We start from the raw sequence: 14,976 nt of genomic DNA on the forward strand, positions 1-14,976 counted from the left end.
CAAAGTTGGTACAGACTTTAAACTGGTTTATTTTTATGATGAAATTGAATGTTTTATAACTGTGAATTGGACTTTGCTGTTTTGAAGCCAGATCAAGCAGATGTTTCAGGTAATGCAGAGGTTTAAAACACTTGAGGGTGTTTAATTCTTCAGCCCCAAGGTTCCCTTTCAATGTTTATATGGCTCAATTGCCATTTGCCCTATGAGAGAGCTACTGGATTGATGTTACGGGGGCATGCAAGTGCATTAAATCAGTGTTTTCCAACCTTGTTTGAGATGCGGCACACTTTTTGCATTGAAAAAAATCTCAAGGGACACCACCATCTGAAAATCTTTTGATTTAAAACTTTGTCGCCTATATGAACAATAGTCATTCTCATCAAAGTTTTATCAGCAGGAATCACATAAACCTCCAAAATGATTCCAAAATTTAATTTTTCACACTGACCTAATGTCAACAAAAGTTGCGGACCCTGAACAACTTCCGATTCGAGTGATGCAAAAATAAGTAATGTAATGTTTTTAATCGCATAATTTTATGACTTTTCTCCAAATATTAGTACTTAAATCTCCTAATACTACGCAAAAAAATGTTGTGTTCATAGACTTTGTCGTCAAAGTTTGATCCCATAGAAACCAAAAAACTTCTGCGTTATGTTAGAGAAAAATAAGCAACAAATGACTGTTTCACAATTTGAATATTGTAATAGTATACAATCTATAATTTAACATTCATCATTTTGATTTTAACCTTGTGATAGTTCAATTTTAATCTCGTTATATTCATATGAATGTTTCTCTATGAATATTACAATGTATGACTTTTTGCAATTTCCCGCGGCACACCAGTGTGCCGTGGCACAGTGGTTGGGAAACACTGTATTAAATGCATTGTATGCCCTGGAAACCTCCTTCCTGATGCCTTCAAGAGAGGATTCTAGCAGCTGGGCTATAGTGGTTACCATTTCTCTCCTGGCGCGGTTTGAGTCCTGACCTGGTAGAGGGGGATGGATTTACTCACTAGCGGCACACCCGTTATTGATTGAACAATATGGCCTTTATATGGAACTGCAGCACTTCACACAGAGTTGAGTCTAATATTTTTCTGTAAAAACTTCGCAAAGAACTACTCTCATGTTTGAGGCTTTGAGTTTTTACCACCAGACTTTCTCTCTCTGGGCAGAGTCATATTGATCGTTATTCTCTAAATAGATGTGTCTCACAAGGAATTTCAGTGGTTCTCATTAAATCTTGCAATGCATTGCTGTGTGCACTCAAAAGCTTTAAAGAATATGAAACAAATATTCTAACTGAATTTGGAAACTAGACTCTTCATTCTCACAGGCCCATGCTGGAAAAGTAATCTTTTACATGATGAGTGATCAGAACATTCGATGATATCTTCATTGCGGATTTACAATTACAGAAAAAAAATATTAGAGAGGTGTAAGAGCAGAACATTTGATGCTATCTTCATTGCGGATTTAAGATTACCAAAAAAATCATTAAAGAGGCTTAAGAGCAGAGTTGCAGGCAATATGTGATGACTTTAAACGTTTTTTTTTTTTGCGTACGGTGAGTATTTCTGACCGATTAATTTGTTCTTGTACCTGAAGTGGAGGTTTTTGAAGGTAAAGTGTGTCTCCACAATGCCGGTCGTTTTCACCCGAGTCCTCAGAATGTCCTGCTCTGTTGGCTGGTAGTCAGCAGCGCCAATCCGATCTAGGCTGTCTAGATAGCTGTACAAAGAAAGATAATTATATTATTAAATGGCAATATTTTACATGGCCGATCATAATCACACAAGGGAAAACAAGCAAAGTTAATACCAGGTATTCCAATTGACTATACAAAACTAACTGAAATTATTCAAAAATATTTCACTTAAATTAATGCTCAGATTGCCAAATAGCATTACATGACAATAAGACAATAAAAACAAACTACTTGACGGCACTATTAGTAATGATATTTTTCAAAATATTGTATTCTATATGGTATATTATATTTAACATCTATTAATACAATATAACATAATACAATAAAATGCCAGCAATAGTATCTACTATGAAATTAACCCTAAACCTATTATATAAAATATCTGAAATATTTAGGGTCAAAAACAATAACAAAAACTGGACGATGCCACTCTGTTAGACTGCTAGGTTAGATAATCATTAGCTAACTACTGTGGTGAATGATGGATGTTTCAGTCAGCTGGCAACAATTATTCAAACATGATTATGTACTTTTGTTATTAGCTTTTGCATCGGGAGTCCAAACAATGAAAAATTATCTGCAATGTGTTCTGATAACACCAGAGTGCATTGGGAAGAGTAATGGGAAACCTGATTCAGCCATGTCTCTGGTATACAATTGTAAATATGTGATATTATATACATAATACTAACAGTGCCAATAAATTCCAACTCATTTATCATGAAAATGTGTCACTGCAGATCAATGAAGAAATCTCTCTCTGCTAGTATTACAGATATATTTTCATGTTGTCATTGCTCTGATCTGATGGGTAGTTAAACAGGAGTTTGGAATAGTTGTAACGGACAATTAAGCAAAGATATATTCTTTCATATTTTGTTGGAAGTCTAGAAAATGTTACTGTATTTTTTATAAGCACAAGTCACTCCGGGGTACAAGTAGCACAAGCCAAAAAAATGCACAATAAGGAAGCTTAAAACACAAATCACACCTGAGCATAAGTTGTATTTTTATGGGGAAATCTATTCAATATAAGACAGGAATTCAATTCTTTTAACTCCAACCTGCATTGTAACTTTAAGTCAAAAATATATAGTAAACAAATAACAAATGATGAAAGAATGGAAGAGCTCAGTTGGACTTTGGTCAATTTCTTCAGCTTTAAAAAAAGTACTGTTTGTTACTTTGTGTCAAGTGAGGTAATATGTCCCTGATGAAGCGTTTGCATGTTAGTCAACAGCAATTCTGTAGCAAGATGCTGCACAGTAATTAGGCGGACTTGATTTATGACCTTCTGCGTGGGTGGATAGTATGATATGTCCTCAGAAGGTGTCACACATGGCAAAGGAATTTAAATCAAAAGGCAGTCAGATAACATGGATTCGTCTGAAGTGATAATGATGTAAGCCAATGTGAATGTGTGAGTGTTTGTGGGGGTATTATATTTTATATAATATATATTTCATTTTCTGAACCTCTTTATCCTCACAAGGGTTTGGGGGGGCGGGGGTTTGGCTGGACCCTATCCCAGCTTACTTTGGGCACAAGGCAGGGGACACGAGGAGACTGACAACCATTCACGCTCACTCATAGCTAGGGGCAATTTAGAGTGTTCAACCAGCCGACCGTGCATGTTTTTGAACCGTGGTAAGAAACCGGAATACCCGGAGATAACCCACGCAAGCCCAGGGAGAACATGCAAACTCCACACAGGAGGACCGACCTGGGTTCGAACCCAGGACCCGAGGAACTGTGCGGCCGATGTACTAACCACACACCCGCCGGGCCGCTCTTTTTAATAAAGTAGTGCTAATAATTTAAACCCTCTATGGTTGTTTCCATAATGCGCAATGAATAGCAATTCATAGGGAAGAAACAAATTTATTTATTTAACCTGAAACCTTTTTAAATCTAATATGACCACTTACTCTGCTACGGCAGTCATGCCTGTCTCATAACACTCAGCCATCAACATAAAAAACTAATTATGCCCTTTCATCTACATCAGGGGTCTCGAACTCAATTTACCTGGGGGCCGCTAGAGGCCGAGTCTGGGTGAGACTGGGCCGCATCAGGATTTCCACAAGAAAAGCACTGATAAAACTTTCCAACGTTATCAAATATCTTTATTTTTTAACAAAAAATAATGAATTAAATAAATTAACTTAAAGATGAATACAAAATAAATCAATCAGTAATATAAAACCAAATAATACTAATGAGCATACAGTAGATATACACTGGCTGGCTAAGTAGAGAAAATGAATTATTTTTATTCCGTTTCAAATGTCTGTATTAACAGCTCTTTAACCTTTAACTTTCTGAACTTGAATGGAACATTGAACATGAAATATTCTGAACACGGCTTCTTTTGCCTACTCCTTGCTGCTAGAGACCTGGCAGCGCTTCTTCTCACATAGTCACATTTGGCTTGAGGGAGGAAGCAGTGGAGACCCTCAGTAGAGCTTGAAGATGCTCATCAGTAAGTCTGGACCTGTACTTGGACTTATTGAAGTTCAAGGTGGAGAAGAGCTTCTCACACAAGTATGTGCTCCCAAAAAGGCACATGGTCCGCTTGAACCTTCGGGAAAGTTCAGGGAAGCTGGGGGTCAACTCTCTCAAAAATTGCCCAAGCTTGTCTGCTTCTCCACTCACCTCCCTGAACTTGGCTTTGAGTGCAGAGTTGCACTGCAGGTCAATGAGCTCCATTTGAAGCTCAGGAGGGGCATCTTGCACATCAAAGGAGAAGGGGTCCGCAAAAATTTGAAATGTGGCTTTGTGTGTCTTGAAGTCTGCAAATCTGTGATCAAATTCCTCCTGTAGCTTCGAAATGGCCTCAACATACTTCTCACCACTGAATGGTGTGCCTGCATCCACGAGAGCCTTGCATGCTGGGAAATGGCAAAGGTTTGTCTGAGAGAGCTGGGCTTTCCATAACACAAGTTTAGTGCAGAATGCTCTCACGTTGTCATAGGCAGCACTGACAAGTTGCCCCTGGCCTTGTAGCTTCTTGTTTAGTACATTAAGCTCATGTGTGATATCAACAAGAAAAGCCAAGTCCATGAGCCATTTGGGATCACTTAGCACAGGATCAATCAACTCACAAACGGCATAGCTAGCTTTGACTGCTGCATTACTGTCTTTGGTAGCCTTCTTGAAGAGATCCTGTTGCCTCAGAAGACGTGTTTTAAGACTGGCAACCTGGTTGGCTCTCTCATCTCCCTGGTATTTTTCGTACTCCTCAGCATGTCTCATAGTACAATTACGTTTCAAATTGTATTCCTTGTGCACCGCAACTTTTTCAGTGTAAATGAGACACGTCGGGGTGCCCCTGTGTTCAACAAAGAAATATTGCACTCCCCACTTTTCTTGAAACTGTCTGTGCTCATCACCGACCTTTCTCTTCACGGCAGGCTTTGAAAGAGACATCTCTGGGGCTCTGTAATATGTTTTTCCACTTGGAATGAGTCTCGGGTTGATCTTTCACATTCAGTCGCGCGGGTTTGTGGCGCATGTGCACTTTCGCTCTCCGTTTCAATCGCGGAGATGGCTACAGACACTGACACAGGCTGGATCACGGATCATAGCGCCTCATTCAGTTCTATGCTGAGAGCAGCGGAGGAGTGTGCGCGCCGAGCGGAGCGATCGGCCTCACGGCTTCTCCTCCGCCCAGCTGATTGGAGGAATGAATGAGTGAGTGAGCGAGGCACTGGACAGCCCGGCCGATGTCCCGCCCTCCAGAGCCGTATACCTCACCGTGATTGGTTCATTCAGCTCCGAACCAAAGTTCCCTCTAATTTTTTGTTGGTCTGAGCAGAAAGACAACCTCCCTGAGCGCACTGAGTACCAGTGTGAGCGACATCATCGGTACTCGGATGATTCGCTTAAAGACGTTTCGCCGACGGACGTTTGACAGACGGGCAGGTCGCCGAATGGACGTTCCACCGAACGTTCATTCGGCCGAACGGAGGTTTCGCCGAAACGGGATTCGAACGCTCGCCCCGCCGGATCGTGTGTGTACAAGTTTTTCAACCTCGGCCCGCGGGCCATATACGGCCCGTTAGGATTTTTAATCCGGCCCGCCGCCGGTGTTTTCCAAATTATAGTAAAAATCAATGTTCGTCTACCATCAATGGCAGTCCGGGAATAAGCACTCTTGGGCAGGCAGATGTAGCAGAACCGAGCCGTAAAATGACAGCAATCGGGTCAAATCCATCCTAAAACAGCATTTAATGAGTAAATACAAATACTGGATGATATCGCGATGGAGGCAAAAAAACGTCTATAGACGTCCATTCGCCAAACGGCTCAAAATGCTCTCAAATTCGGTCAAATCCAGCTGAAAACAGCGTTTAATGATTAAATACAAATACTAGTATTTGTATTTAATCATTAAACTAACAAATACTAGTACGACCTGTCCGTCTGTCAAACATCCGTCGGCGAAACGTCTTTAGGCGAATCATCCGGTCACGACATCATCATTGCTCGCTATCGGCACACCAGTATCACACCTGCCACAAGCAGGTGCATGTCAATGTTCCCTCAAATTTTTCATGTAAAACATGCTGTAAAACAAGAAAAACATGAGTGGACAGAGCTACTGCCACTGGCTGCCACTTAAACGGCGCCATCATGGGGAAAGGGGTATAAAAAAAAAAAAAAAATAAAAAAAAAATCAAAAAAAAAAAAAAATCGATATTTCATATTAAGACGGGGGCCGCAAATTATCGTCCCGCGGGCCGCAGTTGGCCCGCGGGCCGCAAGTTTGAGACCCCTGATCTACATAGATATCTACCGACTGAGTACTACAAAGATTGATATTTGCTTGAGTGCACTTTTTGTTTCGAATATAGTAAATCACTTTTTATTCAAACATGTCGATAGAACACAACACATAAGGGCGCAGATGTTTGAGATGAAGTTGGAAAGAATTTATGATGCAATGTTTTATTTTCAGTAAATGTTTATCATTGACATTTCTTTTTCCCTCATCACATACATACACCTCATAGACAGGATAAATACTATGTTTTTTGTTAAGGAAGTATCAGTAAAAAAGTTTAGAAAAGCAAATGTGAGGAACCAGATTAAAAAAATTATAGACTGCAACAGTCGACACGTTTCAGTGGAAAATAACTGATAATATTATATCGTATATTGTTAATGAAAGAAAGTAAAGAACTCAGTTGGTTGCACTGTAAAATGATTCAAGTTGTCGTGAAATGAAGTGATATTGTTATTGTTCTGTAATATACTCTGTCTGGCCCAGTCATTCAACCTAACTAATGAGTGAGCAGCTTCTCATTCATCAAAAAACCCTATGTGGTGCTGTCGTGAAAAATTCCCCCGACAGGCCAAATTATTGATCTGCATAAATCAAAAAAGGCAAATAGCTGCATTGGTGAATCAGCAAAAAACAGGTTAAGAGTGCCAAGAATAATCACAACTTACTGTATTGTTCTTTAATGCTGCAAGCAAGAACATCTCTACATTTCACATTTCATCTCAGGGGATTGAGATGGCTTTGAGATTTTATTTGGTTCCTTTTTTCGTATGAACATTTTTCACACATTGATTAAAATCTTACCCACATTGTTGGGATGTAAAAGATTATACATATTAACTTCCTTTTGCATGGTTTTTCTCTGGGTACTCTGGTTTTCTGCCACATTCCAAAAAAAGTGCATGGTAGGCCAGTTGAACACTCTAAATTACCCGTAGGTATGAGTCTCCCTGTGCCCCGCGATTGACTGGCCACCAATTCCATGCCTGGTGTGCATAAATAGCTGGGATCGCCAACAGCACCCCCGCGACACCTTGTGAGGATAATGAATGAAATAACTGAACACTGTAAAAAGTAAGTTAGGCTGGATAAGGTCATCAAAATGGAAAAAAATAAACTTTTAAACTGAAATGCAAAAGGTTGATTGTGCAGTCAATAAAACACTAAATTAAATGTTCAAGAGATTATATGGATTTGGTTTACATCCCCCATACTCATAACAACACTATAAAGGGAAATGATAATGCTATACATAAGCATATGTACATTGTGGTAAATAGGTCAACATGCAATCATTTGAGAAAGGCAGAGGAGTCTTCAGGCAGCACTCTTAGAATAGAAATTTCTGCTTTTGACAGGGTGATACTATATTAACACCCTTAGGAATTTAAAAAAGAATCTACCAATTACGCAAACCATCAAGTGACTGATAACATTGTTGAAAGTGCACTGTATGAGAACAGAGAACAGAATTTTTTTTACATTCGAGTCTCACACACACAGAGCCTCTGCAGGCCAGAACACCACAGGAAGCTGTCGTCAATCTTTAATGTGACATTTAGCACAAACGAATGGCGTGCACGTGAGCCCACAATAATGTTGCAGAAATGCTCACAGGAGTGTAAATATCCGTAATGGTTAGCGTTCTTAGTTTTTAAACAAAATGGTGGAAAATTTCTAATTTTCACTCAGTGGCTTTAAGCCTTTATAGTTTAGTCAAGAAAATTCTTATTTTCATGTGAAGTCTGTTTTATGTTCAAATGCACATTTTCCAAATGCTCTGCTTTCTTTCTTTAGATTCTTTTTCTTTGGATACTGTAAACTCTTTCTTTCAAGGCATGTATTTGATGAGATGGTTGATTGATGATGCAAAATTGACTTCCCTCTAAGCAGAATAATATGCATACTATCATCCTTGACCATTTCGCGGCTTCAAAGTACATCGCGGTGAGATTTATATTAAGTATAAAAAAGTTCATAAAAATGCCAATATTCACTCGCAAGCGGAAGATCGGAACAAAAAAATTACAGAAATCCACGCCCTGCTTCTTCTTCGGTGCTGAATTGGGTGGCACTCAGCGCTGAAGAAGAAGCCACATTTCATTTTAGATGAATGACGCGCCGAATAATAAAAAAGGCAGAGAAGGACTTACATCTTGTCTTCTCCTGTTTTGTTGCGAGTTAATTTCCCATCACACACATCACCTGAGGAGAAAGACTGCGCCGAGCCTATACCAGCTTTGTTTGGATTTTGAGTCGCCATTGAAAATGCCTCCTAAGCGTCCTTGGCAATCTAAAGCATTTAATGAGCCCAGGAAAAAACAAAAATGATGACAGGGACCGAAAAAGTGACGTTGCTACATATGCTAAAGGCGTAACACACCATTGCGGCATAAATGAATGTACCATGCGTTATACTAAGAAGAAGAAGTGAACTTTCGGAATACGGCAACAATATCCCTTTCCAAGGCCGTGAAGCTGGCATGATGATAGGATGACAACAAACTGCATGAGAGCCACTTTAATAAATACACTTCTTGATAATTGCACTTGTGTACTTGTATTTTTGTAAAGGTGGGAAAACCTGTACAGTAATCGCTTGATTATTGAGACTTCACTTATTGCGAATTCACTACTTTGCGATTTTTTTTCTGCCATTAATTATTTAAAAAAATATATATTTTTTTACTTCAGTGCTGAGTCCTAGAAGCAAGAGTGGCTTCCAATTACGGGTTTCAGTGTGGATTTTCACATTTTTATGAACTTAAAAAGAATATATATATATATATATATATATATATATATATATATATATATATATATATATATATATATATATATATATATATATATATATATATATATATATATATGTGTATTTTTTTAAATTTCAGTGCTGAGTCCTAGTTGCAAGAGTGGCTTCCGCTAGAATCCACGCTGAAACTCGTAAGGGGAAGCTACTCTTGCTTCTAGGACTCAGCACTAGAGTAAAAAAAAATAGGGGTGACCCTAATCCGCAATTTTTTGATTATCGCGGCCATGTCTGGTCTACATTAACCGCGATATTCGAGGGATTACTGTAATTTGGTACTAATAATAGGGGTGATCGGTTTTTCGATTATCGCAGCCATGTCTGGTCTACATTATCCACAATATTTGATGGATTGGTGTATTTCCATTCCTCTGAAGCTCCATGACAGCCACCTGATGGTGTAGGCCGTTCACTCAACTGACTTCAATGGACACCGTGAATCGGTGGCCAGTCGATCACAGGGCACAAGGAGTTGGACAACTACAATAACTCACATTCATACCTAGGGGCAATTTAGTGTCCAATCAGCCAACCATGCATGCTTTTGGAATCTGGGAGGAAAGTACTCAGAGAAAATCTACGCAGGGCCATGGAGAACAATGCAAACTCCACACAGGTGGACCAACCTGGATTTGAACCCAGAATCCCAGAACTGTGAGGCCAATGTGCTATCCACTATATATACTTATGCTCTTATCAATTTTCACAGATGTTAAAAGAATATAGCTGATTTTACAGCAAACTACAACTAACTGAAATTGTCAGTAATCAAACTACTCCCTGCATCACGGCATGTCATTTCGCATGATCTATGGTGCACAGTTGAACAAGAAGTGCATGCACAAACATGGCACTTAACGTAAATGGCTCCCCTCCCCTACTCGTTTGTTGTTTTTTTCCCCCTGCTGTCTCCATCTCCACCCACGCATGGGCACTCAGTATAAATCAGGGCCAGTAATGGTAATGGTAATTGACTGTGTGCAATAATAGCATGTGTATGATCACATTGAGAAAATTATAAAATAATTACTGGTGCACACCACCTTTGATTTGATTTCACTATTTTGCTTAAGAGCATCCAAAAACCAGAGGACAGATGAAATTTAATTCTTTTGATGTTGCGTTGACTCACTATTGCGCTGAATCATTGAGCTGATACTCCCGAGCCCGACTGAAGCATTCCTGGATGCCCGAGTCGGACCAGAGACGCATCATGGAGGAGAGCAGCTCGCTGGAGTAAGGCTCTGTGTCCTCCATACGACTAACCACGTCACACACCATCTTCGCATCCGCCTAGATAGAGAGAAAGCAGAGGAGAATAATGTCATGAGATGGTCTCATGATAATAATAATCGGACATAGGCTCTGTCATCATCATTGACTCGACAAAAGCCTAATTGTCATCGTACCCAGCTGCGTATGACGAAATTGGTAAAGTGTAAATATGTAAAACAATTTCAAACACAAAAATATTTGTCAACATTTCTTGCAGTAATTGGTCTAAAAAGGCCAATAATTGATACCAAAAACTGTTTATACAAGCAGTGCAGTGCGTGGGTTTTTTCTGGGAACTCCTATTTCCTCCCAAAGCCCTGACACAGGCATCCTAGGTTAATTGAACACTGTAACACTCAGTAGTTTTGACTGTGTATTATTGATTGTTTTTCTTTGTATGCCTTGTGATTGGCTGGCAAGCGCCCTCCGTGACCTTAATGCCAATAAGATCCATAGAAGATAAAGGAATGAAGAACCGTCTGTGGCTACTTAATTCACTCTAGAGGAAAGTCCAAAGATTACATTTTAGTAATTAAAGTCATATGACACCATAATATATTAAAAAGTATAATGGGGAGACAACACATTGGTCAACCCAAGGCTTCTACAGTACTTAAAGTGAAGTAGAACAAGAAATGAAAGGCAGTTAAATGCTATTTTTTAAGAAGTTGTGCCAATTTTTCCATGACATATACTGTAATACGCCAAAAATCCTTGCATTTTTTTTTTAGATTGAAACCGAGAATTCCATCTTTTGTTCTGCACGATTATAGCAGGTTTAAAATACATTTTCAACTTGCTCTCATCCTTTGATATGTTCACAGAAAATCCACCTCTTTTTTATGCTACAGCTTTATATATATATATATGAGGACTTGGACTAAAACTCCCATTAACCATTTTTTTTATTTGTATCAAGCATAGAGGAACTATTTCCACTGTGAGTAAAGTATTTACATTATGTATAGATTAGATTTAGATATTAATACATTACAGCATATTTATACATGCTTATAATTTTAGTATTTGATAAATACACTCCATGATAATTCTACTTGTGCGGTTGTTTTTTTGTATGGGCATGAAAACATGTAGTATTGTAGTAATAATAGGGTGGATCCTACTTCGCGGTTTTTCGAATATTGTGGCCATGTCTGGTCTACATTATCCGCGATATTCAAGGGATTACTGTACTGTGAATGTCAGCAAAAAAAGGAGCACTTGAAATAGGCTAATAACCAAATCTACCAACCACCCATTCAGCTGCTGAGGCACCACACACCATGATTATGAACTCCTTCGATAGACTGTAGAGCCTCTGGCTTTTTTTACTCGGCAACTATCCCATTGGAATGGATTTGGATATCAACTTTTTTTTAACAGTGCCGGTTAAACCTGAACTTTAGCTTCCGCCTGGTGAATGATACACCTCACACTCTCCTCACAGTCACCTATTGCTTGATATGGAGTGTGTGTGCATGTCTAAATGAAGTTCAGTACAAAGTGAAACCCAGTCTGTTTTCTATTTGTGTGTGCTTTCCACTTTCAGGTGCTGGGGATAGGGTTACAGACACACTTAAAAAGCAAAGCACAGACAAAGGGTAACGTCTAAACAGATCACAATGAACAAGGGCACGTGTTTACGCGTGTGCATGATGGTGAGAAGCTTTTTGCTGTGATATCATACATTCATTTGCTTTCTCTTTCCTCCCTTATCTCCTGCTTACAGTATTGTATATAAAAATACACAAGCATGCTTTGAGAACTACCCAGGGCCTAATATTAACCATGAACACCAATAGGTCTCCATTTGTGTGGCTGTTAATGAAGTCTTTTTTTAATCTACTCATTTTTTGGTTATAGGAATAGTGTCATGTTCGTGGTGCATTGTAGGATCCAGAAAAGGTGCATGTTAAAGGAACTGATATTGGTCTTTGCTACAATAGAACATCTACTTTCTTATATAGCAGTGGGGGTGGGCCAGTGATGACAGTGGGCTTGGGCTCATGGGGCGGAACATTTGCACTTTAAACCTGCCTAAAACAAAAACTGCCAAGATTCTGATCACAATAGTTTCTTCGTATAAATCAGACATTCACCACCCCTTTGTTTTCAGCTTGTTTCCATGTTTTCAACACTAACCTTCAAACAGATTTCATGCATTAAAAAAAATCCTTAAAATTACATAAGAGCACCTTCAAGGTCATATGTGTCATGCTATCCTAAGTTTGAGTAAAAGCCTGGGTACACCCTGGACTGTCCAGTCCATCAAAAGAGACAATTACCATTCATTTAAACCCACTCTTACATTTATGGAAAATTTGAAGTCTTAAATTAACTAAAATAAATCGTTTTGGGACATAGGATGAAGTCACAGAGTACTTACAGAAACAATGCAGGAAGGCTGAGATTCAAAACACAAACCACAGAACTTTGAGGCAGACCATGCCGTGCAACTACCACAATGATCTAAATCAAAATTATACAGGCCTGGAATGTAAAACTTTAAAATATATTGTACAGGAAAGTATAAAGTATTATCCTCAGTCTTGAGTGATTCTTTCACCTGACTGCAGGCCCAGTCTGACAAATGTAGGCTTTATCCTGCTGATATGGCAATTTAGTGACACCCCCCCCCCCCCCCCCCCTATTTTTTTGCGTTTGTCTGGGTTCAACAAACAGAAATCGCGTGGCCTAAGTGACCTCTAAAACAACATAATTATTTTCCAATTTAATTCAAAACCATGAACTCTCCCTAAACATTGTCTTTGCAATTTTGCAGAACAAAACCCACAAAAATCTCAATTCATCTCATCTCATTTTCTTAACTGCTTTATCCTCGTTGGGGTCGCAGGGGGTGCTGGAGCCTATCCCAGCTGACTCCGGGCCAGAGGCAGGGGTCACCCTGAATCGGTGGACAACCATTCACGCTCACACCTTGGGGCAATTTAGAGTGTCCAATCAGCCTAGCATGCATGGTTTTGGAATGTGGGAGGAAAGCGGAGTAACCAGAGGAAACCCACGCAGGCCCAGGGAGAACATTCAAACTCCACACATGGCTGTGAGGCCGACGCGCTAACAACTCGCCCCACCGGGCCGGCCTTTTACTCATGTGTTCTCATCAAATCAGAATGCAGCCCCAGTTTTCAAATCTTGAACAAAAACAATTTACATTTTTGGACTTTATTACTTTTTACCCTCTTTGAACCGTGCGCTTTATAATCCTGATGTGGCTTAAACTTATTATTTAATAAAATTCTGTTATGAATGAATCAATAATTTTTGGGGGTCAAATTTGGTGCGCGTGCCTTAATAGTCCAAAAATTCTAGTAAGCTGTCATTTATTTAAGCATTTTAATCTACTGTCAGAACTTTGTTTTGTGTCTGAATTACATCATGTTGTTGTGTTAAACAGTTCATGTAGTAGTATTTATGTAAAGCAAATGCAGATAGTTTGCATGCTTTGAACTTTCTTACTGCACAAGGGTGTAAACATTCCCCCCTATAAAACAACAAACCAATAGACCAGTATACACAGCTGGATAAGGTTTCATCTTGATGAATTCAACCGAACAAAAGGCACATTTTAAACAGTTTTCTTTTTTTCCTGAAAGTAGTTATTTTTGCTTTGTTCACAGACAATTCTTTAAGGAGCATGTGTACATGAAATATAAACAGCAGCTAGGTGCTTATAAAAAGAAAAAACTGACCACTCCACCACCATTTCCCCTTCATTTTTGGATAAGCGTAAGCTTTAACTATCTCATTCATCTGTCTTAAAAATGAAATTGGCTTTTGTCATATCACCTTTAACTTCATGACATGATTGTATTCAAATAGACAACTAAAAAGGCAATCCACTTGAATTACTTTCTGATTTCTCATTACCATCTCTTTCCTCTTTTATCTGGTGGCACGCCCCATCCTCTCATTCTACCTCCCCTTTTCACGCTCTGCATCATGTGACTCTTAGTTGCAGTTGCCATGGTGACATGCTCATCTCCCAAGAATTCCATCTTGCCCATGTTTCTCTCTCGTGTGCCATTCAATGATCCACTACTTCCCCATTATCACCCTCTGCATCGTTTTATCTATCATACATATGTGAGAATAACCTGATATAAAAGATATTTACAAATATTTGATGATTCCTGTCAGTTATCCCCTCCTTCACAATGTTTGCAATGTTTTATCTATATCTCTCATCTCATTTCCTGAACCGCTTTATCCTCATTAAGGTCGCGGGGGGTGCTGGAGCCTCACCCAGCTGACGGGCCAGAGGCGGGGGACACCCTGAATCGGTGGCCAGCCGATCGCAGGACACAAGAAGACGGACAACCATGCACTCTCACACCCATACCTAGGGGCAATTTAGAATGTCCAA

General features: G+C 39.4%; 1 protein-coding gene across 1 annotated transcript in view; it reads right to left on the reverse strand.

Moving 5' to 3' along the window:
- Positions 1-14,976, reverse strand: part of LOC144070908 (guanine nucleotide-binding protein G(o) subunit alpha) — a 71,711-nt gene that overhangs the window by 12,826 nt on the left and 43,909 nt on the right. The window contains exons 4-5 of the mRNA XM_077595421.1: positions 10,450-10,610; positions 1,611-1,739 (exon numbers count right to left, since the gene is read on the reverse strand). Of these exons, the coding sequence (XP_077451547.1) occupies positions 1,611-1,739; positions 10,450-10,610 (290 nt within the window). The remainder of the gene's footprint in view (positions 1-1,610; positions 1,740-10,449; positions 10,611-14,976) is intronic.

Source organism: Stigmatopora argus, chromosome 3 (genome assembly GCF_051989625.1).
Source record: "Stigmatopora argus isolate UIUO_Sarg chromosome 3, RoL_Sarg_1.0, whole genome shotgun sequence".
NCBI lineage: Eukaryota > Metazoa > Chordata > Actinopteri > Syngnathiformes > Syngnathidae > Stigmatopora > Stigmatopora argus.